At 32.3% G+C, this 27,973-nt stretch overlaps 2 protein-coding genes and 1 non-coding gene across 3 annotated transcripts; 2 read left to right on the forward strand and 1 right to left on the reverse strand.

Annotated features, from left to right (window-relative positions):
* Window positions 1-365: 365 nt before the first annotated feature.
* LOC122586790 (beta-galactosidase 16) lies at window positions 366-6,828 on the reverse strand. Its single transcript, XM_043758777.1, has 18 exons — window positions 6,673-6,828; window positions 4,423-4,518; window positions 3,966-4,078; window positions 3,807-3,873; window positions 3,628-3,720; window positions 3,401-3,544; window positions 3,208-3,302; window positions 3,025-3,133; window positions 2,736-2,939; window positions 2,500-2,661; window positions 2,240-2,421; window positions 2,061-2,152; window positions 1,841-1,950; window positions 1,652-1,744; window positions 1,453-1,554; window positions 1,204-1,349; window positions 756-1,089; window positions 366-656 (listed from the first exon to the last, which is right to left on the reverse strand). Exons 1-18 carry the CDS (start codon window positions 6,823-6,825, stop codon window positions 546-548), a joined length of 2,406 nt encoding a protein of 801 aa, XP_043614712.1. The 5' UTR covers window positions 6,826-6,828; the 3' UTR covers window positions 366-545.
* Window positions 6,829-22,480: 15,652 nt separating this feature from the next.
* On the forward strand, window positions 22,481-22,700 carry LOC122590369. Its single transcript, XR_006322505.1, has one exon. It is a non-coding gene; the product is annotated as a small nucleolar RNA U3 (small nucleolar RNA).
* Window positions 22,701-24,657: 1,957 nt separating this feature from the next.
* Window positions 24,658-27,770, forward strand: LOC122590015 (cell division cycle-associated 7-like protein). The gene is made up of 7 exons (XM_043762353.1): window positions 24,658-25,025; window positions 25,627-25,786; window positions 26,296-26,366; window positions 26,440-26,517; window positions 27,084-27,171; window positions 27,275-27,330; window positions 27,427-27,770. The coding sequence occupies exons 1-7, from the start codon at window positions 24,716-24,718 to the stop codon at window positions 27,498-27,500; spliced, it is 837 nt and encodes a 278-aa protein (XP_043618288.1). The 5' UTR covers window positions 24,658-24,715; the 3' UTR covers window positions 27,501-27,770.
* The last annotated feature ends 203 nt before the right edge of the window (window positions 27,771-27,973 follow it).

Here is a 27,973-nt window from a genome sequence, read left to right on the forward strand (position 1 = left end):
CACTTACACATCTTAATTTTTTTTAGCTTTAACAATTTGCTAGTGAGACCTGGCCTTATGGCTATGTAAATATTGAAGATGTTAATTGCATCGAAGAGGCATGAAAGAACTTCTTAAAAGTTAAAACAGATACTAATGATTGACTTTGTAATTTATTTAACTTCTAGTTTTTTACTTATATTTGACTTAGGATCAAATGGCCCAATGCTATTCCCTTCACTTTAAGAGAACAAAATATTATATGTGGACTTAGGCCCAGAGGTACATAGGTGTTCTGTGTTCATAAATCATAATTAGTAATTGGGCCCAGACAATTTTTCTTTTGTGTTGTGCACTTGTGCATGACAATTTTTTCTTTAAAATAATAAAAATAAATTATATTCGAGTTTATATTGCCATGTAAAATGAACATATATCAATCAAGTACAATTAATGAATTTGCGTATATATGTTAGCTTTTAGACTACTATATATATTGCATATTTTCTGCTTATTACTTTTCCTTTTGTGTGCAAAAGAATCGATTATAACACTATTTTTCGTTTCTATTCACATCTTGCATCCACCAAAAGTGTTTTTGGTGTCCCCGGACATGGGTCTGCACCAAAATTTCCTGTCGTATGAGCAATCGAGCATTGCCTTTTCCCCAAACAAGCCTGAAAAATCAAAATGTCGATATAAATTCATGTTAAATTGTGGCTAAGAAACTTTCTGAATTGTTTAACAACTAAAGGATTTAATTCAAAAAGGCTTACCTTTTCGACGATTTGTTGAGTGTTAGAGGAATGGCACTCTCCTAGGGAGTAGCTGTTGCAGTCACCAGAAGGATCACCATGACTTGCAAACACGATACTTGTGATGTTCCGTTTTTGAGGACATCGTAGGTGAACTCTAGGTCTCGGTCTCCATTGATAATGATCACTTACTTTCCATGAATCTACCTTAGGTGGATGTACATCTGATACATGTCCACATATTCTATTGATAGAAATAGTATCTAAGGAAATTTTTAACGGGTTCCCAAATTCCTCCTCGAACAAAACTAGTAGGTTATCCGTGGGCTTAATAAAAGACCGTGGTACGTTGTACCTATATAACATGTCAAAACTTTTGTTTGTCACATATATGCTACATATAATCAATGTAAAGAAAGATATATAAACACTTAAAAGTATTTCATATGATGATATGAAGGTTTTGTACCATGTTTGAGAAGGAGAGCCTCCAGTGGTATTAAATGAAACCCAATATCTTCCAATACTTTGGCCATTGATCCAAGCTTCTCCTTTCCCCATTGAACCAAGGTTTAGGGCAATTGACTCGTTTCCCTCGGGCATATCAAATGTAGTCTGTTATATAGGAATCAACATATGTATTAGTAAAAGAACATGTAAATCCTAGTATGATACATGAATCCATGAACTTGTATGGAAAAAGGCATCATAGGCTCACCTTGTACCATGTTAGAGTACCAGAATTGTCATACTGGTTCCACGAGACATTACTTGACCCATCCTCTGTGTAAATCGATAGCTTCTCCCCCAGCAACCCGATCTTCATCAATGATCAACAATATTACATTAGATAACATTCACACTGTTAATGAACACTGATAATTTACAAAGAGTAACTTGGTGTCATAGAGTAGTACTTGATATCCCCACGAGTAGCTTGTTAAGTTGAGTTCTTCAATAAACACCTCCTGTAACCCTGAACGTCTACGCTCCATATAGGCCCCTGAATCCTTCACAAGTCATTGAATAAAAAAATCAGTACTTCAGTTAGTTTTCCCCTATATCTGTTACTAAGGTGACAATATATAAAAGTTTATGTAACATACCGGCAATCCAACCATTACACTCAATAAAGAGATATTGTTGATTCCCGTGGAAAAAGTAATGTTGTTTTCAAATGTAAATCCTGGAGCCTTACGAGTTCCATGCTGAGAACCTAATTAAACACATATCGAAAGAAAAGATCAATACTTAGTTGTAAGTACACTGGTCATTGTATCACAAGAAATATAGATGTCGATTCAATATAAAAACACATGTTCATACCCACAAGGACTCCATTAACATATGCGTGCAGGGCATGTCCAAAAGAGTTCACTCTGAGCATATGTTGATCTTCCGACAAGTCATGTTGGATACTATATTTTCACAAAGATCAAACTTGTGTTGGCCTTTTTCTTGCAACTCAAATGAAACCCAGAACTATATATCTAACTTTAGCTTACCTCATAGAGTACCAAAGATAATCTGATGTGTCTTTTGTGGTATTCATTTGTTCTAGCAATGTATCAGACGTCAATGATGCCTGGTCGAATTGAGGGACAGTTTCACTAAATGTCTCCCATTGCTGAAGTGAATCGAACTTTATGACTGGCTCCATTGATCGTGTACTAACTTGTGTGCTTACCTATTTAAAGCATTTCTGAAAAACATTAGTATCTCATAGATTCCCTAAACTAATTGTTAAATTATTCAAGAAACATACCGTTGCAGTATTAAAGATTACAGTTTTGCAGTCTGGTAAGATGCTAATCGACTTTGATGGCAAAGTATATGGAAAACCATGAAATACAACCCCACTTTCTCGACTATTATTATTGATGAGAAATGCAGCACAATCCCCAGCATTTGTGTTGTAGACATATGCCTATATGATTATATATATTTGGTATTGTTAATTTATCATATTTGCAAAACAAAGTTGGATATACATATGCTTACTTCAAGATTTTGACCCAAAGTTTCGATGGTTAAGTCTCCATAGAGTAAAGCCTGTGAACACAACTTCATTGCCGAGTGCATATCTTTAAGATGGCCGTACTTTGGTTGTCTGAGCATGCCATATTCATCAAGAGGGGCTTGATCATAATAACTTGTTATGATAAATGATGCAGGGTTCCTTCCGAAATTTGTTCCTCCATGATACTGTCATAAAATATATACTTTAAGAAACTAGTACAACACTAGTAAATGAATATATACATGTATATATAGTTCTATGTATTAATACCATGTAGTAATTTACATAGCTTCCATTCATCTTTACAATGAAGAGAGTTGTCTGAAAGGCGATATCTTGGGCTGATCTCAGGTATGGATCTTCTCCGTATCCTTGTACACTTCAAAAACATATTATGGAACAATGACTTGAAGGTTTGTTTACAGTTTGTATATATGAAAGTAAAACACTTACAAAGAAGTCCAATTTTCGGTCCATAAAGAAGGTTTGTTTGGTGAGTTTGGTCCTTTCCATGTTTCTGCACATCTCATCCCATTGCAGGTGTTGATCTGCAAATTGAACGCATACATTTGGCCTTAAACATCAATTAATGTGTATTTAAGAGATCGAGTTGTTAATTAGTTAGATGCATATATAAAAAACATACCACGGGATCAGGTGCATCGTCTTGCTTGCACATCATCCATGGTTCACCAGTGTTTTGAGCCACTGCCATTTGCGCGCTCCAGTTGACATATATTGGCCCGTCGGCATGAAAGGATCCTTCAACGTTTTGGTACTCATTTTCTATCTAACATTTGCATTTAAACTTGCGTTAATAATTAGTCTAACAATGCACAAATGGAGTTCTAATAAGGTGTTATTTATACAAACCTGAGATAAAATAATTGGGCCTCCTTGTGAAGCAAAAAGGTTCTCATCTTTCATCATGTTCACTATTTTGGTTGTAAAGTTTTGCATCAGAAACTACATGAACATGTACAAACAAAACAATAATTCACACTTAAACTTTTAATTCTTCTTTTCAAATAATTTATTTTAAGCACATTTACCTTGAATGGTTCATTGTTGGTACGAAAGACGATGCCAGGAACATCATGTAACCAAAATGGCAAGCCTCTGAAAGCAAGTTTCATTGTGAATAATTTTTCGAACCAAGGATAAAGTTAGAGTGAATGATGGTAAGTAATCGTAAAATTGTAATAACATACCCGTAACCCCATTCGGCCTCAATGAAAGGTCCAATACGAAGGGTTACATAAAGACCTTGTTGTTGGACTTGCTTAATGAAACTTACTATGTCATTTCTTCCATTAAAATCATACTGCAAATCAAGTTTTCCAAACAAATATGTAGAGATTATACATGCTAGCTAGCCAAGTAATGAATGGAAACATTTACTTCCTCCGTCCCATATTAAGTGTTCTAGTTTGACTTTTGAAGTCTTTTTCTTTCAAATTTGACCGTAAATATTTTTGTTTGTTTTATATAACACTTGATATATAATATATGAATTGATTGATTTTTAGATAGAATTTTTTTTAATATAAGCTTCATCAAGTACTATATATTACAAACAATGATATCAACGGTCAAAGTCGAAAGAAAAATACTTGACAAGTCAAAACACTTAAAGACTGTATGTATTTTTAAGAGATGGAGACCTACCTGGCCAGGTTGTGGCTCATGGAGGTCCCAAAACACATAGGTTTGTATGGCGTCCAAACCACCTTGCTTGGCTTTAGCTATCAATGATGGCCACATCTAAAAACAAAAACAAAAGAAAGATATGGATTTATCTACAAGAATGCTGATTGAGAATTCTAAATTAAAGTTAAGACGGAGTAAAGATTACATAGATGATAAAAAGGCTTCAAAGATCTACTGGTCAAAATAACAAACATATTCTCGGTTTTCAAACTCAAAGTCAAAATAAAAATAGTCAACTATCATCACATAGGCAGATAAATTAAGTTGAAAATAAAATTATGGCTATCTCTAAATTGTATCCGTTAAATAGTCTCCCAACTTACACATTCACAAAACTTTGACCATAATTGTCAATTGTCATATACATGTTGAAAATCCGTTCTCCTATTTGATACTTTCTTATTATTACCCTACTTTCTCAATAAATTTGATTGTTTTACCCTCATGAAATATCCTTGTACTATACTTTTAATCTCTCTTTTTAAAATAAGGACAAAAATGCCTAAAAACAATTACTTTGATGGTTTATGATGACTAAAACTCGATAATGTACATGTACTAATCACCAATCCATGATAATACGGCCTGGGAAAGATCGTAGTACATACAAAGGGACAGTTGTCAAACTTGGTGATTTGTTGCCAAAACAACAAATTATATGGCTGGAAATTAAAACTATTGTCTTTTTACGTTTATTTGTATACGCACATTTACTACTTGTACGCTCAAGATATTTAATTTAATCAATAAGGTTAATGATATATGTACCGTATCTTTTTATCTATCTACTATTATGTACAATTTATAAAGCAGACTATACAAATTAGTTTTGCACAGTTATAGTATATGTATGAAAAGGTGTGATACATAGGTCACTTATTCCCAATCAATAATGTGCATCATGTGACAACGTAACCACTCTCTTATCTTTACGTACATACATACATATATATATATATATATATATATATATATTATTCTTCAAAGCAATCATTTCTACATACACATTAATCTAGTTATTATAAGGTATTCTTTTTATAATTAAACACATGGTGTATTGATATATATAGTACTCCGTATAAAAGTTCATTATCTTATAATTAAAGCAAATGATACAACGTTTGTGGTGATGTAAAAGTCACCCCATGTAAAATGTTTTCGGGGTGAGAAATGTATATGACACACTTTATGTTAAGTTTTAGAAAAAAAATTATTTATACGAATAGGAAAATTGTTGGGGCATGTAGTGTATCTAGGAATTTGTCTCAAAATTCTTGTAAAAATAGGAAAAACGGTGTTGGCAACTCCGGTCTTCATCAAAGGACCGATGTCCAACACCAGTCTTGTTTCCAACATGACGGAGAATTGTAAGAGTGGATATATATATCATGGGTATCTACGTATCTCATTTATTCTATTTAGCATTTTTTAACGAAAAGTTATAAGGTATTATATAAAAGTATAAGAACGGGAATTGAGTCACCGGCTTCCATATAAAAGGACAATGTGACACTAATTAACACTACCGGCAAGAAATTAATACATGAAAACTGGTGTTAACAAGAGCGACCTTCACCCTAAGTTGAAGGTAAGACCGGTGTTGAAGATATCGGCCTTTGATGATATGACGAAGTCCGGCCGTTTTTCCTATTTTCACAAATATTTTGAACCAAGTTCCCAGATACACCACGTACATGCCTCAAAAAATTTCCTATTCGTACAATTTTTTTTCCAATTTTTACGAAAAGAATAATATTAGTGTTATTATTTGGAGATAGTACTACAAGATATCTTTTTTAGAAGTTTTATAGTAAACGGTCTATTAAAATCATATACAACTAAGGTTGCGAAAGCCACTACTAAAAATCATAGAATATCATGACCAACGTACGAAAAATATTTAATCACATTATTGCATACTACGAGTAAGTACTAACAAACATACAAAAGGAGTAACCAATCAAAATTTAATTAGTATAGGAAGTTAATTAGTATTGTAATTAACTACGTACTATACTCATCATATATATAATAACATGCATTTTATGTGTGTTAAATGCTAATCTAGTGTACGTGTATGAATCTATCTATATCACAAATGAATAAATATTTGTATTAAATCACACGTTATCATATGTTACTAGTAGAACAGAAAAAGAAATTAAGATATATATACAATATATAGTAGCGGTATAGATCGAGACTTACATCAGGGGTGCTTCGAGGATAATGAATTGAACCCGAAAACAAAATTCTACGTTGCCCATCAATCATAAGCGATCTTCCATCATAACTTACGTTCGCTCCTTCCACCACCACGTTGCCGCCACAAACAACCACTGCTACTAGTAGTATCATCATCCCCCACCACCAACCAAATCCCACCATATCTATCTCGATCTTGAAGTAGGGTGAGACGTACAAAGAAGATCGAATGTATATCTAGATAAAAAAAAAATGAGAATCTATTATATTATATAAATATAAATATATATGTTGGTGAGAAACTAGTACGTAACGTTGTTACTACTATACATTTGGAATGGAAAATGGTGTTAATTGATCAAAGAGATAGAAAGAGACGGCGGAGTTGTTAAAGAAAAGGAAACAACATATTTGTTGCATTGCACGGCAAACTTGGTTAGTTTTTATAGGTTGGTGGGTGGCTGTTGACCATTGTTTTAGTGTGACAACTATGTATATTTTCATACAATCATTATTTATTTGTGTTTTTTTTTATCGTATCTCAAATAATAAGGAATATTATTAATAATGCAAGTTTTAATGCCTCCGACAGATTATAACTAGTTTGTTTTCATTTGATTTAATGAGTTTTGTTTGCATATAAAAAAAGAACTATGCATGTGACAAATTAGATAGACAATCTATCTATAATATAACTAAAAGAGGGGATCGGGGTATACTTGATACCCCTAATCCACCTGCTTGAGTTTAATCATCACTCCTTATTAATCCTTTAATTTTTTTTAATATTAATCTAAATTAATTTACACTTTTTGGTTTTTCATCACCAATTTACACTTTAACCCCAATCTAAAACAATTAATTTACACTTTTTAGTTTCCCATCACCAATTTACACTTTAACCCAATTTAAAATAATTAACTTACACTTTTTGATTTTCCATCACCAATTTACACTTTAACCTAATTTATATTTAATTATACTTTTATATATATAGTTTAAACTTTTAGAATATAAAAAACTGTAAATTTTTTATTTAATTAAAGTTGAAAAAAAAGGGTAATTTTGACCGATGGAGTATTTTTGTATGTTTCTTCGTTAGGCGGATAATTTTTGGAGTATTTTGACCGATGGAGTGGCTCTTCAGCTAGCAAATTTTCAAGTTGATTTCGGTATATCTATTTAATATATTTGAAAATCCAATTTTTTAGCTTTGATTAATATATTTTGAGACTACCCGTCCATTGAACGGACCTGATCACTAGTACGAATATATATGAAGTAAACGTATAGAAAAGCTTACATATTTACTAGTATCATGTTGCACGACTAACTCATAGTTACTTATATTTTTATTTTATTTTATTTATAATAATGAGCTTCATATACTATATCCATGTTACTCCCGAAAAATCTTCAATAAGTATGTGACATAGATTAAATCTTAAATTTACACAAAATAGACCAAATGAACTCACTTTTAATGATTATATATAGTGTTAACAACAAATAATTTGACGACAATATAGTATGAATATATGAATAATATAAAAATAAAACGAAATAATATAAAACTATAACAATCACCATAATTGATCCATATGCTTTAATACGAAAAATAAAAATTAAAAACAAATATGAGACTGGGAAATATCTTTTTTGTCAAACACTAAAATTGAAGTAAAAAAAAAATCAACAATCAATGTATGATTGTCTTTTTGAAAGTCCATGTTACACTTCAATCGTATACCAATCCTTTCAAGTATTAAAACTTGTAAAAAAATAATGGATTTTCTTTTGTTAGTTGATGGGCAAATAAAAACCTTTGTTCTTGGTGTCGACGGCTAAAGGGTAACAAAGATAGAAACTTGGTCTAAGGAATTAAGTAAGAAGTATATATATTCACGCAATCTATTTTAAGTTATAGATAAAACATATGATAAATTATATTTGATATTATGTAAGAAGCTTGATAGATTTTGGTTAACACAAAATATTAAAATATAAATTTAATAAATAAATAAATAACACATGTGATAAAAGAAATATGACACATTATACTTCAATTCTATTGATATACTAAACAATCAAATAGATTTTTATAGTTATTATATAAAAAAATATAAATATAATAATATAATAATAATAATTATAAAGAAATAGAATCCAGGTATCGTACATACCTTGACAGCTTTAACTTTATGATGCAAATTCCAAGCCTTGATTTTGGGATTTATTTTCGAAACTAAACGTATATGTTGGGGTTATTTATAAGCATAGGTTTAGTCGTATATAAAATCCAAAGAGAAAACCAAATTAAAATCCTAGTTCGATACTAATTCTAACATATAAGAAAATACACATCATATATATTTTAAAAATATATATTTTAATTAAATAATATGTTAAAATACACGTATCGATTAAAAATTACGTCAAGTGTCGTGTAAAATGCTTTTCAATCCTGTTTTACTAATAATAATAATAATAATAATAGTAGTAGTAGTAGTAGTAGTAGTAGTAATAATAATAGTAGTAGTAGTAATAATAATAATAATAATAACTAAAAGAGGAGGTTGGGGGTACACTTGGCATCCTTGATCTCCCTTTTTGAGCATAATCCCCCCTCTATTTTAATCCTTTTTTTTTTAGAACAACAAAGGGCCGGATCACGGGTATCCGAACTGGATACTGAGGGCCTATCTGATCCCCCCTCCTCCGCCCGCCCCACCCGGTAAATTCAACTCGTACGCGAAGAATATTGGCTAGTAACAATGCTCGAGATGAGATTCGAACATGTGACCCTTGTTACAACATCCGGGGTATCCAACCACTGCGCTAGATCCCCGCTCCCCCACCCGGTAAATTCAACTCGCACGCCAAGAATATTGGCTAGTAACAATTTTTGAGATGAGATTCGAACATGTGACCCTTGTTACAACATCCGGGGTGTCCAACCACTGTGCTAGATATTTATTTATTAAATGGTCGACCTTTATATTATAATTATAAATAAAAAAACCTTTTATCCTTAAAATTTTCCCAATAACTATTATCTATATCTATACAACATAGAAAAAACTCTCACATATTTTGACCCAAATAAAAAAAACCTACGATCAACTACCAAAAGGGTTCTTTTATATATATATATATATATCATGTCATATTTAATCATTATTATTATTTAACATTGAACTCTTATCTTATTGTTATTATTACCTCTTTTAATTTACTTTGTTGTCCATTATAGGTTCATTATGGCTTATTCTTTAACAACAAAAAATAAGACCACATTATTTCATCTTGAATATCTTAAACCAATACATGTTAACCATCATCTACGACTCTGTGTTGTGCATGTATGGACTGTTTCGGAGTGGAATAACTCAAAGAAAATCAAAACATTCGGGATGGTATTTGTTGTTGATTTTATATGTATTTTTCAAGTTATATAGTATACACTTTTTGTTTCTCTCTATTCAGATTAACTCTAAATGTTTAATCTAAAATTTCTCTTTGTTGGACTTAATTAACTCTAAATTGTTTAGTCTAAAATTGTTGTTTGTGTTTGTAGTAAGTTTAGATATGAAAAAAACTGCAAGTTTTTTATTTAACTAACGTTGGATAAAAAAAAGTAAACTGGAATTAATATTTATATGAAGTTAATTTTCATATGTTTGTTCTTTAGTTTTTGTATTGATTCAGTTGTGATATTGGTTAAGTTGTGTATGGAGTTAAATGTTTTTTTATTTTATTTTTAAGTTGAAAAAAAAATGGTAAACCGAAATCAATATTTTAGCTTTGATTAATATATTTTGAGACTACTTGTCCATTGGACGGTCCTGAGCACTAGTATGGTAGATACGTCGATAAAATCCAACTAGATATCTACCAATAAACTAAAACTGGATTGAGATGTTCTTGAAACAACACGTAACGTAATCATTGATCGACACGTGTCTTTTTTATTTATTTATTTTATTAAATTAGCTTTGATGTTTGGATTCACCGGATCCTTTTTATTTTATTTAGTTGTATTCTACGACAATTCCATTCATACGTTATATCCTTTTAGTAGCATTTCGAGCCTAGCTCGGGGTGTTACAAGTCATGTAGTCAACATTGAAATTTATATGTGTAAATCTATATTTATTTATATAATAAAAAGTCAAGAAAAGTCAAAATTGAAAATTTAAGAACATCAAAAGATGTGATTACGTGGATTGTTTAAAAATTTTAAAGAAAACTTCTTAAGTTGATGTCTAAAAATAAATATAAATTAAGTATGCAGGGCTAAAAAGTGTAATTAATTGATGAAAATAAAAGAAAGTGTAAATGAGACTTTATCTATAAATATTAATCAAAATATTAATATAACAATATATTTTGATAATGATTATTAAGATTTTTAATTTATAGTTAAATCAAATGATGACATCAGCAATAATCAATTTGATGAATTAAACGATTTGATTGGTTAATAAGTTATCAGTTCAACTGTCTTATAGTATATATATTAGAATAAATTTAAGATTATGTAAGATTAAAATGGGGTGTCACAATAGAAATATGCTACATTGACAAACAAATTACAAACAAAAATTTATAAACTTACGTGTCATAGTAAATCATTGAAAGAGAAAAAAGATATAAATTTAATTGGTCCACCTCACATGATATTTAAGTTTGTAACCATTTGTTTTTAATTTGTTTGTCATTCTAGTATTACTCATATATTATTGATTGTTTTCACAGTTCAGTTCATAATATATACTTCCAATTATAACTTTATGTTGAAAATTGAAAGTTAAAAAAAATACATGTGAATGGACTAAACTAATTAAATCATTATCAACCATTCATATTAAATTACACCATCAGTCATTTATATTATTAAATACGAGCATGGTCCCTGCACAATGCGGCGGCGGTGGTGGGAAAGGCGGTCTAATTAATGGTGTCGGTGATGGTACTATTAGTGGTGGTGGCAGTGTCAAGTAATGTAGGTTGATGTAATTGTGATAGTATAAACCTTTAGAAGATAAGAGCTTAAAGTGTTAATTATTAAAATAAAAGTTTAGAGTGTAAATTATAATTTATTAAGGGCAAAACATAAAAAGTCAAGGGTAATTCTGGTAATTCAAAGGTAGAATTACCTAAAATAAAAAGAGGATATTTCTTTTATAAGAAAGTAAAGATTTCTACTATCCCTTTTAAATCAAACATTTCTACATCAATTAGCTATACCATTTGACGCCGCTACCATCACACCGTCACATTACGCGGGTACCGTGATAGTTTGAAAGACAGACTAATTAGTTTTATAAGATATAACGTGCTCATGTGAACTCAGCCGCATAAACAATTAATGTCATTTTTTTGAACGTTCGTGTCATGGGATGGTTAGCCATTACATCCATACGGGCAAGCAGTCACTAGCGACTGATCCCCGAAGTCAGGGACCACATGGGAGGAAAAACCCACCAATTTAACCACTACCGAAGGCACGACGTTAAATTAAAGGTAAAACTGTAGGGATATATAACTATTATCAAATCAAATCACAAAGCACGCAGCGGAATATAAATTCTATGTAGTTAATTAATTAACCAAGATAGAAAATGTGTACCTTAAACTGGAGAGAATAAAGCAAGAAACCTTTATAATAAGGTTTAAATTAAACCTCTCTACGATTGCACACACAACGTTGGAATGTATGTATGCTAGTACTTGATCACGAACCGAACAATCCTTTGTCAATACCCCTATCACTCGAACCAAACAAAACCCGAAACCCTTTGGTGTTGATGGGATCGGCCGAAGCCAAGAGAGAGGGGAGAAGGAGAGATTTTTAGGGATTTAGAAAACCTAATGAATTGTATGTTAAAAACAATTAGATTAGGCCTCTATTTATAGTGTTTAGGAAACTTGATGACCAAGTTTAGGGTTTTGGAACCCCTTGATCGACCGGCCCCTCTAGGAACATTCTAGAGGGCCTCCTAATTGTTTCCTAATTCCAACTCTCCTTCGTTAAGTTCGTTATTTAAGTACCGTTAACTATTAACTCTTTTAACGGACCATTGTTAGTTTTTCGTGATCAAATAATCAATAAATTACATTTAATATATTAATTAATTATAGTTACATTCACGTTGAGGTGTGACCCCGTATGCTTAAATAGATACCGGACATACGTTCATTTTACGTGATCATATTCTAACAGCTCCCACTTGAGCTCGTAATGAATAAAGGTAATAACATTGGTTAGCTTATAGCAACACGCCAATGCTCCCGAAAAAATTAAAGTATAGTTTCTTAAAGTATATTTAAACGATTAAGTCATTTATTATCCCTCGTTCAGATACCTTGTTAAATATGAATATGGATCAATGTCATTTCATAATTTAACGATTATGTTTCTCATTTTATGACTGATTAAAGATTACCAAATATAATCGAGAACAATCTGGATCTATTTGGGCACGGCCATGCAAACATCTTAATTAGTCAAATGAGGGCGCCAATGATATCATGCTTCAACTTTTAAATTGAAGGAACAAATCCTATATTAACTACACGTGTCAGTCATCATACTTCGCGACGCTTTCTGAAAATAGCCCTTTATGTACCCCCTAATTCTGGTGAGTTAAAACTACATCTAGTAAGTGCGATTCATACATGCTGACCTACTTGTATCTCAAGTCAAAGGATTAATAAAAGTAACCATTTACGAATTTCACTTGATGACGTCGATCCATAAAGTGATAATTCGTTAGTGGGGTAGTCCAATATGCATCAACTATGGATATCATGTGAGTTTGGTGGGACCATCCATTATATGTTCCAAGAATATAACCAATCACTCAGATTTGTCTTAGTTTAATTATATTCCCATATAATTAATCGACAATGGACAATTTAGAATATTTAATAAAATATTAAATAAAATATTCAAGGATTAAACATGCAAATATAGGACACAATTTAATATTAAATGGAATCAAACATATCAAGTACTTTATTTCATTATGTAAAATATAAATTGTTATAATCCCTTATCCAAATACCGAAACAACAGATTTACATGAAATAACTAGCTAATTTAAGTCCTATGCCCTCGGCATGCCTTTCAAGCTTGGGCCTAGACAAAGCTTTTGTGAAAGGATCAGCTAAGTTAAAATCTGTGTGAACTTTGAGTAAATTGATCTCCCCTAGTTCGATCTGCTCACGAACATAGTGATATCGTCTAGCATAATGTCTGCACCTTTCTGAACTCCGGGTTCGTTGGCAATGATTAATGCACCAGTATTATCACAGTACAAATCAGTGGGTAAGTCATTTGAGGGGATCACGTTTAGCCCGCTAATGAACTTCCTTATCCAGACTGCTTCCATTGCGGCTTCTGAGGCGGCAATGTACTCAGACTCTATTATAGACACGGCAACTGTGGTTTTTAGCTCATAGCATTCCACCGTGCCTTCATTTAAATAATGAAGACGTATCCCGACTGATATTTTGAATCATATTTATCAGTCTGAAATCCAACATCACAAATTCTATTACCATTTGAATTTTTGATCGGGATTTCAACCATACACCAAGAATAATTCTTTAGTAGCACACATGTACTTAAGAATATTCTTTGCAGCAATTCGATGATCCTATCCAGGATTTTGCTGATAGTGGCTAACTATATTTTGCGCGAACGCAATATGAGGTCTAGTGCATCTTACCGTATACATAATAGATTCCACAACTGAAGCATATGGGATTTTTCGCATACGCTCCACCTCATTAGGTGTAGAAGCACTGTTCTTGCTAGATAAATTAAGTCTTTCTTGCATGGGAACGAAACTACGCTCAGAATCCTCAATCTTGAAATGCTTCAAGATATTATCAATATAAGCACTTTGACTTAGTCTAAACAACCGCTTTGATCTATCTCGGTAGATCTTGATTCCAATAATAAATGCCGCTTCTCCTAAATCTTTCATGGCAAAACACTTTCCAAGATGAGATTTAACATCTTGCAACATTGGAATGTGTTTTCCTATGGTCAATATGTCATCAACATACAAGACAAGGAAAGTAACATTACTCCCACTAGCTTTGCGATATACACATGGCTCATCGGGATTTTGAACAAAACCAAACTTTTTAATTTCTTCATCAAACCTTTTATTCCAACTTCTTGATGCTTGCTTTAGTCCATAAATGGACCTTTGAAGCTTGCATACTTTGTTGGGATGTTTTGGATCAATAAAACCTTCCAGTTGATCCATATAGACTTCTTCATCCAAGTAACCATTTAAGAAGGCAGTCTTAACATCCATTTGTCATATCTCAAAGTCATAGTACGCTGCTATGGCTAAGAGAATCCTAATAGCTCTAATGTCCGCAACCGGAGAAAAGGTTTCATCATAATCAACACCGAAACGTTGAGTATAACCTTTCGCCACGAGACGAGCTTTATAGGTGTGTACATTTCCATCCATGTCCGTCTTCTTTTTTAAGATCCACTTACACCTAACAGTTTGAGCATTTTGTGGAAGATCAACCAAGCTCCAGACTTGATTGTCTTTCATGGATTTCATTTCCACCTTCGTAGCTTCAAGCCATTTGTCAGATTCTGGATCTGATAATGCAGCTTTGAAATTCGGAGGCTCATCGAGATCTCCAACAACGTCTTCTTCTACCATCAGACATAGTCTTTCGGTAGGACGTCTTGTCCTTTCGGACATACGAAGTGGAATCGCTTCATTATCATCGACTTGAGGTTCATCACTTTGAACATTCCCCCCCCCCCCCAAGTTGATGATTGCTAGGAGTTTCAGAAGGTGACACATCTTCCTCTTGAGTCTCATCAAGTTCTACAACCCTCCCACTGTTTTCTTGAACTAATTTCTTTTCAAAGAATTCAGCATATCGAGCAACACAAACAGTGTTTTTGGCGGGATCATAGAAGTCGTAACCCATCGTTTCCTTAGGGTATCCGACAAAGATGCACTTAGTAGTTCTGGGTTCAAGTTTGTCAGGCGTATCGCGCTTCACAAGTGCCTTACATCCCCAGACTCTTAAGTAAGACAAATTAGGGACATCTCCATGCCATAATTTGTACGGTGTCTTGTCAACCTTCTTGGTTGGAACCATATTGAGAATGTGTACAGCAGTCTCTAGAGCATAATCCCAAAAAGGAAATGGGAGAGTTGTACGGGTCATCATTGATCTTACCATGTCTAGCAAGGTTCGATTTCTCCTTTCAAACACTCCATTATGCTGAGTATATGGAGGAATAAGCTGTTGGACAATTCCACATGCTTTAAGATAATCCTTAAACTCTTGGCTTAAGTATTCACCACCTCGATCCGAACGAAGAATCTTGATGGTTTTACCGAGTTGATTTTCTACTTAATTTTTAAACTCTTTGAATGTTTCAAAGACTTCATGTTCATGTTTAAGCAAGTAAACATAACCATAACGACTGAAATTATTCATAGAATAATGAAGTAGCTAGCATTTTTCCTTGACATATGTCTAAAAGGGCTACATACATCGATATATATTAGTCCAAGTAGTTCCTTAGCCCTCTCCGCTTTTATGCGGAAAGGGTATTCTTGTCATCTTGCCGAAAACACAAGACATGCATTTGTCAAATGATTAATCATTTGATTGTAAGATCTCTTCACGTTGAAGTTTTCCAATGCTTTTCTTGCTAACAGTAATTCGAAAGACACGCATCTATCAAACGATTCATCATTTGATTTGTAAGATCTCTTCATATTGAAGATTTTTAATGTGTTTCTTGCTAATGTTAATGCCGAAGACACGCATTTATCAAATGATTCATCATTTGATTTGTAAGATATCTTCACATGGAAGTCTTTAAATGCGTTTCTTGACAAAAATTAAACAAGATGATAATGTCAAAGATAGAGTCCAAGTTAACTTGACTCTTTTGCTATTGAATTATCATTTGAATCTCATCAACACTTATAATTCAGTTAAGAAGATACTTAAAGAACTGGTTAAACCAACTTGCTTCTTTTTCTTGTTCAACTCAGCTAGATACTTAGGACAATTCCTCTTCCAGTGTCTCACCTTAGCATAGTGATGACAAGACTGGTCTTTAGCCCTATGCTCCTTTTTCCAAAGGGTCTTTTAAGGTTTTGAGACTAAACACTTTGTTTTCTCTTACCTAAGTTCTTGCCTTTATCTTTCCGGTTGTTTTGCTTTCTAAACCATTCCCCCCTTGATCATAAGAACTTGGGGTATCTCAGATTTCTTGAAAGGTTTTCTTCATACTCAATCAACTTGATATGAAATCCAACTATGCTATGCAAAATTGTAATTGTCTCTCATTCCCATAAAAATCAGCAGAAGAAATGCATGGTTTTAACCTTTCCATAATTGCTCAAAGTAACTCTTCATCTTGAGTACATGAGCACTTACCGGTTTCCCATACTCGTGTTCAAGTTATGGAGTGACTCAATTAACTCAAGTAATTCAACTCCAACTTGTTTTCCGTACACAGACTTGAGTTATTTGATCATATCACACGGATTTTGCAATCCGAATTGCTTTTTGAAGCTCAGGAGACACGCTTCTAGCATCAAATAAGCTACCTCAATATGTCTATTGTACTGAGTATTTTATGCTTCCAACTGCAAAGCAGTGATACTTGCATAAGGAATGGCTATATCTGAGTTTTAATGACATCAGTTTTCTTTTCAACTCTTAGAACAATTCTCTATTGACAAAACAGTCATTGAAATTGGGTTCAGAAAGTTTTCTCTTTCTAGCATCGACCTGAAAGCCGATTGGTGTATGTTTGTGAAGGATTTGTTGCCTTTTACAAAACAGATTCAAGTTCAATTATCGGTATTTTCGATAATAAATCCTTAAGAAATTAATTACCCAATGTTTATAAAATAAACAATTAATTTCATTAAGGCTAGGATCCAATTGACATGCAACCATTTCATCAGTTGATCTGCTAGAAATGATTGCACTCAAAAGGTAAGTGACGATCAGTAATTGTATTACAAGTGCAATTCCTAGTTTGTATGGGACCTACGTATGACACTTGATTCATCAAGTGATCTTTTGTAGTCATGTTTTGTCCCATCTTTTGCCACGGGTCAAGGTCTCATCGCTTAACTCGCTTTAATTCGTCCAACTAAGAACGCGCAAAATTGTCCACCACTGTGTACCAGTGAATGGGTTTTGCCATGGAATTGCCATCTCACTACTGTGTACCAGTGAGTAAAACAACAGCCACATGTGTCCTTGACAAATTGGATGGCAAATGACTTAAGTTTATTGGGTCATTCAATTTGATGTGTGATCAAAAAGTTATGTTTCGAAGATTCATGCATATCTTCTAAACATAATATTTAATAAAATCATTTTATTGCCTTTAAATACAAAAGAGCTCGGTAGCTCCATTTGAACTCACAAAGAAGCGCAAGGGCAAAGGTTTGAAATGGACGCAATTAAAAACCCGCCCTTTTAGAAGGCTAGCGCACTCCGACTTATACCTCTCTTAGAGTTCGTTCAAATAGCTGAGCCGGTGTATCCTTTGATTTTAGGGCACCAATTTTATAAACAAAATCATTATTTAGATATTAATTAGTCAAGTTTATTTTTCCAAAAACAATTTTGCATACAATTTTCATAAAAGAAGCAAAATTAAAATGACTAAAAATACAACTTAACAGTTAAGGTAAGTTACTAGATATACAACTTAACGATTTAAGGTAACTTACTAAATTTACAACTTAACAATTAAGGTAATCAACCTAATTTTGGTCACTATGGTATAAGATTTGGCTCCTCTTTCATAAGGAAAGAAACCACATACATCAAGTTTCCTTGATTGCGTAAGCCAAAAATATAATAACAAATTTATCTACCATAATTACAAGATGCTGATCTGGAAAATCCAGCAGCTTGACGACCAATTCTGGCCCTGAAGAAGGCCGAACTGGGCTTAGCACAAAACACGAAAGTTGTAGCCCTATGAGTCAAGCATCTACTGTAAAAAATTTAGATTTCAACTCCTTACGGTTGATTAGTTATGATTTTTTAAGTGAACTGGTGTCAAACAGGAAATTTCACAAAGCATAATCACATTGTCACACAATTAATTCTTCAATTATCTAGCATAATTAACCCTAATGATCAAGATTTCATATCAATATATCTAAGTAAGAATCATGAATGATTTGCATGAAAAATTCATGATTTTTACTTCTTTTTAACAATTAAAAATAAAGGTACACATATATTTACATGCAATTTATCACATAAACATGCAATTAATCAAAACTTAGATTAGGAACCCTAAAAAAACAATTTTTTTTTTCCTGGAAAATTTGAACCATATATATATATATTAAATAAAACGTTTTTCTTATTTAAATAATATAATTAAATTACAAAATCAATTTATATATATATATATAGCCAAATATTTTGAAGATCAAGAACCCTAACCCCCCTTCAAGTTTTGATTTATTGGTAATCAAAAACATACATAGTAGGCTCGTGATACCACTGTTGGGATATATAACCATTATCAAATCAAATCACAAAGCACGCAGCGGAATATAAATTCTATGTAGTTAATTAATTAACCAAGATAGAAAATGTGTACCTTAAACTGGAGAGAATAAAGCAAGAAACCTTTATAATAAGGTTTAAATTAAACCTCTCTACGATTGCACACACAACGTTGGAATGTATGTATGCTAGTACTTGATCACGAACCGAACAATCCTTTGTCAATACCCCTATCACTCGAACCAAACAAAACCCGAAACCTTTTGGTGTTGATGGGATCGGCCGAAGCCAAGAGAGAGGGGAGAATGAGAGATTTTTAGGGATTTAGAAAACCTAATGAATTGTATGTTAAAAACAATTAGATTAGGCCTCTATTTATAGTGTTTAGGAAACTTGATGACCAAGTTTAGGGTTTTGGAACCCCTTGATCGACCGGCCCCTCTAGGAACATTCTAGAGGGCCTCCTAATTGTTTTCCTAATTCCAACTCTTCTTCGTTAAGTCCGTTAGTTAAGTACCGTTAACTATTAACTCTTTTAACGGACCATTGTTAGTTTTTCGTGATCAAATTAATCAATAAATTACATTTAATATATTAATTAATTATAGTTACATTCACGTTGAGGTGTGACCCCGTAGGCTTAAATACTTTTCGGACATACGTTCATTTTACGTGATCATATTCCAACAAAAACCTTGCCTGCTCAGACTCGAAGCTTGATCTCCCAGGATCCAAGAATCATTGCAGAACTTCAGAATGCCGCTGGGGTTTTTAACCCATTGGCATTAATGTCATTTAACCATGAGATTAACACAAAGACAAGTTTGGTTAATTAAGAACCGATGCATTAATAAAGTTGTTCATTCAAGTTCTGTGAATAAAATGTAAACATATCTTTACGTGTACGTATGTTGATGATAGTTACGTCTGTATGTTGATAGTTACGTTTAAGAAAAAAAGAATACAAATTAACGAATAAATTGTTTTCCTAACAACTAAAAACGAGATAACAACCATAGTTTCATTTTATGAAGTCAAACAATATTTGTTTTCTCATCTATTCATTTTCTAATAAAAAAATAAATATAAACGATATAGATATATAAATAGATGGGTTTTTACTTTCCTTTCCACCTTTCAAAAAAAAATAATAAAAATAAATGGGTTTTTACTAACAGTAATATTCCATGTGATAGGGGTTCACGTGAGGCCAAGAACGATACACACACGTGACATTTTTGTGATAATTCAGTCATTCTATTGTCGGAGTCCAAAAGAAAGTAATTACTCCGTATAAAACATGAAACAGACTTTTTTGTAGAGTATGGCTAACCAAATATAATAATTTAAAGTGATTTGTTGTTTGTTTATTTGCATTGGGTAAACATTTTAACAAAAAAGTTGGTGTCACACATAGTGGATGGGTCAATTTGTGTCAATATATTACATTATTACAAATGAGCATAAAATACAGGCTTAAAAATAAATCTAAATGACTAAATGATATATGACAGTATAAGGTGAAAATGAGAAAAGATGTATAATGAATCTACGTGACGTTTCTATTTTGTATTATTTTTATATCTATTTGAGTCTATCTATTTTGACAGTATAAGGTTGTTGATAATATTCATATGACGTTCACGTTATTTCCACTTTCCAGGTAAATAAATTATACTTTAGTCATTCGGTCCTTTTTTCTCTTTTAAGTGCAGTTATCACTATTCCTTGAATGTTAAGTTTTTTCGTTACAGAAGATACATCTAATTTAAACCTTTTTAATGGATAGAAGAAAAATCTATTGAAAGAAAATGGATATGTTTTTAAATGGCATTTACTTGCAATATAAGACGCAGCAAGTTAAAAAGCAAGGGGAAATTGAGTATAATTATAAACCAAAAAGGTTAAGTTGTAATTTTTTATAAAAAAAAATCCCTTTTTTGATGTAGGGATAAGTCGACTGCACAATTGATTTTTCAAAATTTATTAACTTATAAAGAACTATCGAAATGAGACAAGTGATGACTATATGAAGTTCTTAATTAGGTTTCAAACTCTTAAAGGTAAGAAATTTGTTAGAACAAATGTTTTTGGAGGGAATTTTGTCAAACAAGTTTTTGCAAAAAAAATTTTTTTAGAGAACTAAATCCGACTTTATAAATGTCGGATTTATTCATCTCAACGAATCCGTCATTTATAATGTGAGATTTATTTACTTGTTTCATAATTTTTTATTATTAACAACTTGTTTGATAAAATCACCTTTAAAAATATCAATTTCAAAAACTTTTTTCTAAAAGCTCGTGTTGTTCGTTTACAAAACTTAATAAGGGCATATTTTGACCATCCATCCAAAGCAAAAATACTCAAGAGAGGTCTGGTAGTTAGTTACAGTATTTCAATTCGGACATTTAAAAATGATAAAATTTTGAAGTGCTGCTAGTGCTTATTGTATAGTTCGTTACCTTGTAAAGTCCAATGTGACAATGAGCATTGTTTGATTGTGTATGGCCTACCAATAACAAGGTTGTCCGGCTCTGAAGTAATCCACAAATATAGAGACAAATATTAGCCAAAGTGAAAAGAAACTATCCTTATATACAAACATAATTTATTACAAATTGAATTTTTTTTTTTTTTTTTTGAAAAGTAAATATTACGATTATTATTTTAGTACTATTACTATACTAGTATCAGTATATTATATATCTTGATCTTGATTGTTTACTATTGTGGGGGTATATAAGAAGTTTGTTTGCATGAGTAACTATGGTCTATATTAGTCATTTACTATAAATCCAATGAATTCAAACAAATACTCGTATCATTTTAGCTTTTAATTAGTACCTTCATTAGCTGTAACTTATATGACTACAACAAACAAATTGATTTATGAAATAAAGATCAATGAATACGTATATTGATTATTTCTTTTCTTGATTTATTATCTAACGAGGGCTTAAATGTCCGTGCTACGCACGTCGTGTTTTAAATATATTGTTTGCATGTATTTCGTTGTCGGTTTTTTAAATAAGTAATGAAAGTTGTTTTTTAAAACCACATTATTCACTGTCTTTTAAAAAAATAATAATAATTTAAAAAGAAATAAAAAGTTTCAGGCCAATTAAATGACTTGGTTGTTTCAGAGACATTCGAAAGTCCTAAAATTAAGAGGCTTTCAAGTGTTTTAATTATTTTAAATCTATTAGCAATTAAAACAATTCATTACAACCTTACTTAATCAGGATCTATCTTACTTGATCATGATCTGTTCTATAGGCTCCTACCTCTGTATCTTTGATTCTTGTCAAGCCGGAAACCCATGTCTGGTTGATGAACCATGACTATATAGCTAGAGCGTGATTAACCGAGCCTCATGGTCTTGACCATGGCTGATGGCTCTGTAGAGAATCGTTGCCAACCCATCTTATGGGTTCTGGTATGGCTACATGATTGTCTAACAAACACCAAAAAAAATTTATTAGGCAAGACCTCTACTACTAAATGCGTGTTTTGTTATTTTCTGCGTTTATTGGGGAGGACAAAAGAGAAATTATAATAGTATACACTTTATATGGAATAAATAAAGCTAGGTCATAAAACACGTGAGATAAACGGCAAGTTTAAATGATAATTGGTTTCATGTCATAGTAGATCATTAAAATTTTTCTGCAGTTCACATCTTTAGCTGAGTTTGTTATTTCATGTTGTACTAATATATTTAAAGTAATGTAAGATCAACATTTGGGAACAATAAACGCTCATAGGTAAACAACGGAAAGTGCCTATACTCGTTCTCAGTTGTTTTTTGTAATATAGTACGTCAATCTTCGAGTAATCAATATAGTACACCTCACACGTCTCAAGTGCATCAATATTAATTAAAGTACAGATATGTAGATGATAACTATAGGTGATGGTAATATAGTAATCTAAGTATAATGAGAATTCAAAATTAATCTTCAAATATTATTTATATATTAGATGTAATATTACATGTCAAGATTTGTGAGATATGTATGAATATTTGTAGTTAAGTTTATATCCTATTATTAAATGTATCATTTCAGTACGTGGTTCCCGTCTTTCTCTCTCGTGTATAAAGTGCATCAATATTTGTGTCTCCCTGCAGTGTACAAAATGCATGAATCTCTTGTCACCAGGAAAAACTCATAGTCTAGTAAAATCATACATCACCGTTATGACCCGGTATCTCCTCCCATGGTCCAACGGTTTCCTTATGGCGTTTCATACAAAATCTCCTTGAACAAAACATCCGCATCCACCTACAACCCTATTTTTAAGAAACTATTGTTTTTTCTAAGAGATGGCAAAATGGGCGAATATGCATGTCGAGAAGCTCCATGATTGTGGCAATTACGTGTGTAAATTGATATTTATCAATTAAAGAGTACTGGGCATACTTACGATTAAAGTAACTTGAAAAGGGATGACACGATGTATTGGCATGAACTTTTTTTCCGTAACAAAAAAAAAAAACTTAGTTAATCATCAGATAACTCAATCTTAATAATAAAAGGCATGAAAGTCTTTGTAAATACACATTAATAATAACAAATATACATAAGAATACAAAATAACATAATAAAGAACATTATAGTTGTTAGTTGTGTGAACCAACGACATACGATATAAGCATTTTTATGAGAGGATTCAATAGATACCTTGTCACCAAATCTCTAATCAGGAACAACAAAGCTTAAAACTTGAAGTCTTTAAATTTTTTTATTAATCACTACAACAAAAACATTAATATGAATAGTGGCAGAGCTATGTCATGACCAATGGTGATCATGATAACCTTACAATATCTATAAAACTTTATATTTTTAATATTATTTTTATGTATTTATTGAGTTTAAAGATAATTGACAACCCCACTAAATATATACTTAAAAACTCATACTCTCAATTAAGCTCGTTGGTATAATTATGAGAATTGTTTGGCAACCCCAGACTAAAAATCCTGACTCTACCGCTAAATATAAACCGTGCTTCGTCCTAATATATCCAAAATACTGAAATAGTATTAACTCATTTTTTAAGTATATACATTTTACATGAATAACGTTTCTAAAGGGTAACTAGTAGTTGGAAGATTTGAGTTATCACAAATTTTGAATCTCGCTTGTAAAATCTTGAGGTGACTAAAAAGAGAGTTCGAAAATGAACACGAGTATGATAGATCCAACTAGCTAGACCACATACATTTAATAAAAAACTCGTTTTTGCCAATAATTTGAGTAAGAAAAATACTATCCATTTACCACTTTATTACATGTGAATATTTTATTCTAGGTATATAACAAAGTAAAATTTTATACTCGTGTTTTCTTTATTAAAAAAAGAAAATAAAATACAAGCAGTCACCTTGATTAATTAAAGGCAAAGAGTTGGGAAGAATTCAAATTCTATACTATCCGTTAGAGACCTTCACTAAAAAAGAAACAAACAAAGAACGATGGGAAAAATTCAGGCCAAATCCGACTACGAAACCATCCGAAACGCCCGAATCTCCGAAAACCAAGCACGCTTAGCTTCTTTAGGCTTACAAAAGACAATAACCGAGCTGCGATCGATTACAAAGACTCCAACAACAACAACAACATGTTCACCAAAGAGGAAAATTGTTCGACCTGATCCGAGTAGCCTTCCTCCTCTTCGTCGGTCCAATCGGCTGAAACAAATATCCCCAGATCCATCAAGTGAAGTCATTCCCATCCGTAGATCTCTCCGGTTTCTCCCCGATTCTTCACCAAAATCCCCCAAAGGTTTTTCCCCCTTTTTTCATTTTTAGGTCATAATAGTTTTATTAGCTACAGTATAAAATAAGTTATCTATTATTCGAGCTAGAGTTTGAGATGTGTTATTGAGCTGAGCTAGTATTTCACAAAACTCGAGCGTGAATGATTACAAGTAGTTAGCTAAGTTCTTTAGAATAATAATAATAAAAAAAAAGAACAAGAACAAGTTTTGAAAAGTCATTCGAACTCAATGCGGATAGTTAGTAAATGGGCAGACAACAAAATCTCTGCTTACTTGATTCGGCTCGACTAGTTAGTATGTTATCTGATCAAAGTATGCTACTTTATAACTCTGGGGTAATGGGGTCAATTTTATTAATTTTTTTTTTTACAATTTTTGGCTTGGCAAATAGTCACTATATAGTTCATTTTCGTAATTATTTCATTTTTTAATAATTTAACGTTCGGAAAGGCCTACTTTGGTAACCAACATTGTTTTTTTTTGTTGTTTGTTAAAAAGATCACTTTAGTTATTAGCAAAGATTATGTTTGTGTTCGATAGAGTGTGTGACTGTGTGGTGTGTAATACATAGATATCATTCTAAAGTTTGTCGCTGATATAATATAGGTATTGTTTCTGAAGAGGAAAAGAAGAGGCCAGCCAATGCTCCATTCATAGATGATAGATTGTGTCGTTCAGCCGGAGTTTCATCAGAAAGACGATGCATGAGCAAGGGCAGGGGAAGCATTTACGATCCTGTTTTCGGTATCTGCTGCCATTTCTGCAGGTCCATATCTGATCATCTTTGCTTTCATTCTCTTTTGATCATATTTGCTTTCATGTTCTTATTCTGTTTACAGTTACTATACAAATCAGTCTAACTATTTACTATTGTATGTGTATCACATTTTTGGTTAGGTGGTGATTGTTATGATTTGAATTGAGACTTAGTTAAACAAGATGTTTGAATGATGGTCAAGTTTTTAGACGTCTCTTACCAAAGACAAATTGGAATAAGGTTTTGTAAGACATAGAAAAGTAAAATAGAATTGGAACATATTTATAATGGAAGTGTTGCATCTGCTTAAGACAACCTGAAAAGGAAATTGTTACATTTGTTTTTGGATGGAGTGAATGAGTAACTTCTGCGAATGCCATTCGCATTATCATGAAAGTTTCTTAATTTTGTTGCTATTATGTAATCGTTCACAGCATATGATACCTTCAAAATCTAAAGAGTGAGATAGCTTTGTTTGTTTTAAAGTTATGAAATTTCAAACACTTCTAACTATGTAGGCAAAAGAAATTGTGTGGTGAAGAAGACTGTAAGAGGTGCAGTGACCTTGATGTTGATCAACCATGCCTAGGTTTGTGCATTTTCTACTGTTTCTCTTCTAGTATGGACTCGAATATATGTGAGCTCACACATTTCATTCACAGGTAAAACTGATTGCTCTGTGTGTCATTCTACCAATGGTGTTTTTTGTCGAGCTTGCCTTAAGGTCAGATATGGTGAAGGTGAGTCTTATGATCAAGAAGCTCGTCACAAACTGAATCAGCAAAGAGAAAATTTAATCATACATCGTTTTTATTTAATGGCCATATTATTTCCCAATGTTTTAAGACATATTTGGCCTGACTAGGTTATTCGATATCCATTCCATTGGACCAGATAAACTATAGGTGTTCCGGCGAAAATGTGACCATTATGGCTGAGATATGAAGGTTATGTTTGATGAAATATAGTTGAAAAAATGGGTGGATGGGCTACATAACGGATTTAAATGGGAAGCAATTATACGGGTCAAACAGGCCACACTTTTTTGGCCATAATAAACAATCAGAGTTTCATATATGAAATTGAAAAATAAATATCGTTATAGTAAATAAATTTTTAGCCAAATCCTATGAGGTTATGAATTTGAAACACATTAAGGCTGACTTCGAATCTGTTTGACCCGTTTCCGTTTTAGCAATTTTTTCTACTAGATGATGTAATTTACATGAAAATGGGTGGAAAAACTTGAAACTGGCACTTTAAGTTTGTGAAGGTCCTGACTTTGTTCTGATATTGTTATCGGCAGAAATGGAAGAAGTGGTAAATAACAAGCAATGGAAGTGCCCTCACTGCATAGAAGAAGAAGGGAGCAAACCATACTGGATATGTAATAGGTACATACTTACATATTTAGCTTACTAAAAGGGCTTCTTTTTCCGTATTATCAATATTCAATTAGCCATCTGTAGTTCTAACTCAGTACCTCTTATTGTGTAGCTCTTTTTGCTTAAAGAGGCGAAAGATGGTGCCAACCGGCATTGCTATATATAGAGGTTGGACATGTTCTTCTAATATTTTTATATGGCCATGATTATGGTCTACAAGCAACCCATCATTTTGTCTAATATGAATTTGTTTGTGTGATGTAGCTCGGGAGATGGGTTATGAATCAGTCGCACATCTTATGATGGATGAACTTCAACGACTAGAAAATAGAAGATAATGTTGATAGTTATTCACTAGTATTGTCGTACCTCTGTTGCACAATGATTGTACCGTAATGTGTCTGGCATTAATATCTTAGGTTGAGGATACTTGGATTCTTTGCTATCATACTGCGTCGGTAGTTGTTGTTTGCCACTGTAAGAGTATGTATTTTTGTTTTGTAGTTCCTCTCGTTGGTTTAAACATGTTGTTTGATTAGGAGCTCAAAGGTATAATTCTCGACTGCTTTTACCATCTCGGAGATCAAAAAGTGGATTTTCATTTGAAACTGACCAAGGATCGTAAACTCCCTGATACATGTCTTTTTAAATTACCATTTTATTTAACTTCTTTCTTATATATGTCTAATAATAATAGCTAATAGATATTAAATTTGACAGCTAGAGATCATACATTGGTTACACGCTTATGCAATATCAATTATTCACTGCCAATCTTGGTAAGCATACAAATGAAAAACTGCAAATTTTC

Source organism: Erigeron canadensis, chromosome 2 (assembly GCF_010389155.1).
Source record: "Erigeron canadensis isolate Cc75 chromosome 2, C_canadensis_v1, whole genome shotgun sequence".
Lineage (NCBI taxonomy): Eukaryota > Viridiplantae > Streptophyta > Magnoliopsida > Asterales > Asteraceae > Erigeron > Erigeron canadensis.